The 5,282-nt window shown below is 41.6% G+C and overlaps 1 protein-coding gene across 1 annotated transcript; it reads left to right on the top strand.

The window, feature by feature from the left end:
• The first annotated feature begins 2,156 nt into the window (after positions 1–2,156).
• Positions 2,157–4,320, top strand: LOC147636137 (9-cis-epoxycarotenoid dioxygenase NCED4, chloroplastic-like). The gene has a single exon (XM_086801584.1). The coding sequence runs from the start codon at positions 2,317–2,319 to the stop codon at positions 4,114–4,116; it is 1,800 nt and encodes a 599-aa protein (XP_086657710.1). The 5' UTR covers positions 2,157–2,316; the 3' UTR covers positions 4,117–4,320.
• The last annotated feature ends 962 nt before the right edge of the window (positions 4,321–5,282 follow it).

Raw genomic sequence — 5,282 nt, 5'->3', positions numbered from 1 at the left:
GGATAATCTATTTTGATTATGTGTACTTTCCAACTAGCTAAATTTTCTATGTCGACTTTAAAATTCAAGAGTATAACAAGTAGTACTTTTGAATTTTAGTTATGTGCACATTCCCCCACTACCTAGATTTTCTAAGCCGACTCACATGCTCTATGCATAATGTACATGCATAGAGCATAATGTACATGCTCTATGCATAATGTACATGCTCTATGCATAATGTATTTAGTTATGCATACTTTCCAACTAGCTAAATTTTCTAAGTGGACTCACATGTTCCATGGATAATCTATTTTAGTTATGTGTACTTTTCTACTAGCTAGATTTTCTAAGTTAACTCACATGCTACGACTTATAACATGAATAAATCTTATGCTATGCTTGAAATACAAAATTGATAATGATTGTATTATTGTGTGGTGCTTAAACTACCTATTTTGATAACATTCATTTATAACAAATGTCACTATACAAGTAGTACTCTTGAATTTCAAAGTTGGTAGTGAAATATTCTCCACGGATGAGCTGGGAAAGATATCGACATGGACACAGTGACAAGTTTCCTTGGCCCCTTTCCCCTCTCTCTCTCTCTCTCTCTCCCTAGATTCTCTCGGGGAGTAGCACGCACATACAGAGTATGGCTGCCTTGGAGTGTCTTGCAAAGCCTTCCTTTCTATCAATTTCTCCCCCCCCCTCTCTCTCTCTCTCTCTCTCTCGTGCGCGTGCGCACGCGCGCGCACACACACACACACTCACACACACACCGGTCTCACACAAAGTATGGCTGCCTTGGGGTGCACACAGAGTATGGCTGCCTTGGGGTGTCTTGAGCTCATATACTACATGAAATACAAGTTATACACTTAAGCTCATATACTATATGAACTAAGATGCTTAGTTACTCAAAATAGGTTAGTATCCAAACACTCATTCAAATCCCTCTTCATCTTATTCTCTTGCTTATATAATATCAACACTCTCTTTCCCCTAACTCCATATAACTACACTAAACCGTTAAGCACAAAGCACTTCCAAAGAAGAAGAAAATATAGAACCATATACATGTAGCCTCTAATGACTATGGCCTTCTTCACTGATGACATGCCACTCTACAAAGCCAAAGATATCTTATTGATGCCATCACATCCATTAATCCTCAAGTTTGAATTGTATTATCGTGTGTCTAGATAACTGACTCCATTGGCTATGACAAGATGTCTAGATAATTGACTCCATTGGCTATAACAAGGAATTGAAGCATAGTAGTTTCGATGTACACATTAAGATACTTAGATTTAATAACCTTTTTTTTTGGATGATAAAACAGTTGGAGAGTACGTTGAGTCGGTCAACACAAGGGATAGTGACTATAATCATAGAACAAGAAGGGAACAAGGCAACAATGGAGCCTAGCCAAGTCGACAAACTCACACCCACCATGTAGGAGCTGGGTAGGATACAAGCTATGCAGATGGCAAGTTCTTAAAAGGAAATGATACCTTCTCAATGTATCAAGAGAGATGGCAAAAAAAAGTATCATTATTATCGGAGGCACTACATGAAATATAAGTTATACACTTAAGCTCATATACTATATAAACTAAGATGCTTAGTTACTTAATCATGGTTGCCATCACAAGAGAAATATCTTATCTAAAACCAAGTGGGGATGGAAGCTCTACTACCTTCTCTAGATATGAGTTTGAATCAAGGTCACACCACTCCAAGAACAAGGAGTGGGTTGAAAAGAGTGTGTAACAAATCATGTCAATTTTTAAAAATAGTCTATTTATTTATTTGCAAGTTGTATGAAGTTGTTTTGTGATTTCTTATAGGAAAAAGGAGACATAATATTTTCCAATTGAAATTTATAAATTGCGATATTACCTTAAAAAAGTCATACATTTATATACTTTTTTTTAGAAAAAAAAGAAAATTCGGATTAGTGTCCACTGGCTGAAAAAAGAGAAACGCTTTCTGTGTGAGCACGGATGAGCCACAATGATCGTTTGTGACCAAGTTTCCTTGCCCCCTTTCCTCTCTCTCTCTCCCTAGATTCTCTAAGGGCATATACAGAGTATGGCTGCCTTGGAGTGTCTTGCAAAGCCTTCCTTTCTATCAATTTCTCCCCCTCTCTCTCTCTCTCTCTCTCTCTCTCAAACACGCGCGTCCGCGCTCGCACACATAGTAGGGTAGCGTAGGAGTCTCTTGCAAAGCCTCACTTCCTTTCCTTCCCTTGAAGTTATTCTCTCTCTTTCTCTCTCTCTCTCACACACACACACACACACACACCCACACATCGGGCGCACACAGAGTATGGCTGCCTTGGGGTGTCTTGCAAACTCTCCCTTCACCTCCACACCACTTGCAAAACCCACAAACACTAGCAAGCCGCCGCCTGCACCTCCATGCAGCACAATAATCGCATCACAACTACCAACTCAACGCACAGTACCATCTCTCCCAATTTCACGAGCAAGCAAGCTAGCATTACCTTGTGCAATTTCACCTAAATCATTCCCTTCTTTCATCTCATCAATGGCCTCCAACTTGTGCGACGCCCTTGAAGAGGTCGTGAATGCAATGGAGCCACCATGGCCAAGAGCAAGTGATCCTGTCATCAACCTTAATGCATCCAACTTCTACCCTCTCATGGATGAAAGTCCCCCCATGCCATGCATGGACATCAAGGGTACCATACCACAGTGCCTTAATGGAGTATATGTGAGGAATGGGCCCAACCCATTGCACATGCCGAAAGCTGGATATCACCTTTTTGATGGAGATGGCATGATACATGCAGTTAGGATAAGCAATGGTAAGGCCACACATGCCTGCCGGTTCACTCGAACCAATCGTTATGTCCAGGAGAAATCAGCTGGGAAGCCTCTTTTTGTCAAGCCTCTGGGTGAGCTTAATGGGCTCACTGGCCTTGCTAAGCTTGGGCTTTTATCCCTTAAGCATTCATTGGGCTTGCTTGATTTGGACAAAGGAGTTGGTCCGGCCAATGCTGGGCTTGTGTTCTTCAATGGGAAACTGCTGGCTATGTCTGAGGATGATATGCCATATTGGGTAAAGGTATGCAGCAATGGGGACATGGAAACTATAGGCAGATACGACTTTTCAGGAAAGTTAAACTCCACCATGACCGCCCACCCCAAGGTGGATCCTTCCACAGGCGAGATGTTCTCTTTCAACTATAATTTGCTGCAGCCACCTTACCTTAATTACTTTAGGGTGACCCCCACTGGTGAAAAGCTAAGGAATGTGCCAATCACTCTAAAGGAGCCCACCCTGATACATGATTTTGCCATCACAAAGCAATATGCAGTGTTTTGTGACAATCAAATTGTGTTCAGGCTGCAAGAGATGTTTGGTGGGGGTTCTCCCATTGTTTGTGATCCAAAAAAGGTTGCCAGAGTGGGGATTATGCCTAAGTATGACACTAGTGAAGCTAACATAAAGTGGTTTGATTGCCCACCAAGCTCCACTTGCTTTCATTTTCTCAACGCATGGGAAGAAGGAGATGAAGTGGTTATGGTGGGTACTGTGAATAAGCCAGTGCAGGTTATTTTCAATAATCCGGAGAGGTTAGAGTGCAGGTTAACAGAGTTCAGGTTTGATGTCAGGACAGGCAGGTGCAGCAGGCAAGAGGTGAGCTCGGCTAATATTGATGTGGGGAGGATCAATGAGAACTATATTGGCAGAAAGATAAGGTATGCTTATTTGTGCACGTCGGGGCCATGGCCTAATTACTCAGGGGTGTGCAAGGTGGATTTGGAGGCACCCCGGCTTTCCCCACGGCCGAGCAAGCCAGGTGTGAACACATGCGAGCCATGCATCGTGGGATGGCGCAGTTTTGGGGAAGGCTGCTACGGTAGCGAACCCTTCTTTGTGCCGATCAGAGGTGGCAGAGCTGGGGATGAATTAGAGGATAATGGGTACGTGCTTACTTTTGTCCATGACCAAGCTTGTGACCGTTCTGAGCTCCTCATCATGGACGCCCAGTCTCCCACCTTGGAAACCGTGGCCTCCATCACAATGCCCATCCGAGTCCCCTACGGCTTCCATGGCCTCTTCATTAGTGAACGACAACTCCGAGCTCAAATCATCTAGCGCACTTTTTGCTTTATGTTCTCACTAGATTGTAGACCTTCTTGTACTTTCTTATGTTAAATTAAATCTTTAGAATAATAATACCAAGAGATCCAACAAAAGAGGTGATTTTAAACCTTCTCCTCTTTAACCATGTAAGAACTAAATTCTAAGCAATGAGGGAGGCGGTTTGCTGCTGATAATCACTTATGCACATGATTCCGAGCAAGTGTCATGAAGCAATATTACTTTTTGACCATTATTCTTCTACAAAAGATCTCAAACTACGAAAACACAAGTTTCTCCTTGAACAACCTTGTATGCTCCCATGTGCACACACATGCACGCATGCAACACATGCATGAGGCATTTGCGTATGCATTCACATAAACACACAGTGAATACTTTTCCTGTGTAATTGTGTTCCATTTCAATATGCCTTCGATATATTATCAAGTAAAGATCTCAGACATAACACGTACTTTTAGTCTATCTTAAATCTCGTATATCAATTCCTCCTATGTCAATGAAAAGTGTGTTCTACTTTTGATGATAATATGGATGCACTATCATCATTGTCGACATATGGCTCATTGATTTCATTTGATGAAAACAAAGCTAGCTCTTAATTGGTTATAGTTTACTTATGCTCTCTTCTTTCGTCTCATCCATTTTTCTCTTTACCTTCTAAATCTTGAAATATTGAGGAGCCACTTATATTATTACATACCATTAGTTGGCATCTAGTTGGTTAGGGTGGAACACAATCTAGGAAAACCATTCACACAAATTTAGCATAAGGATAGTATATAAGACCTCCACTGTAAAATAATTCCTATGGTGTTTAGATTCAGTATGAACTTGTTCTCAATGTTGATGTAGAACTAATGAGTCTCACATCTTGTTATAAATTGGTTAAGTTGTGAGAACCCACTTGGACACTTTTGGAACATTGCTTAAGCACCTCTACATACGATCTTAAACCATAGGATCTGAACCCTCACACGTTGAGTAAAGAGGTTGAGGGACTAAAGCCAAGCGGTTGAGAAAAACTAGGTCGAGCGTAGTTTCACTCCTCCTTGACCTTGAACAAAAGAAAGGGGAGGGAATTGGGGCATTCATCTCTCACAGGAATGGTCTCATGGCCCAACTTGCTTTTGTTAAGGCACCAATTTTGTTGATGAACA

The sequence above is a fragment of the Cibotium barometz genome, chromosome 8 (assembly GCF_041138505.1).
Source record: "Cibotium barometz isolate CiBa-2024 chromosome 8, ASM4113850v1, whole genome shotgun sequence".
NCBI classification, from domain to species: domain Eukaryota; kingdom Viridiplantae; phylum Streptophyta; class Polypodiopsida; order Cyatheales; family Cibotiaceae; genus Cibotium; species Cibotium barometz.
The sequence above is the reverse complement of the archived record's forward strand: the minus strand, read 5'-3'. Positions and strand labels throughout refer to the sequence as shown.

Coding starts and splice junctions, on each gene's coding strand:
- LOC147636137 (XM_086801584.1), top strand. CDS start 2,317: ATGGCTGCCTTGGGGTGTCTTGCAAACTCTCCCTTCACCTCCACACCA.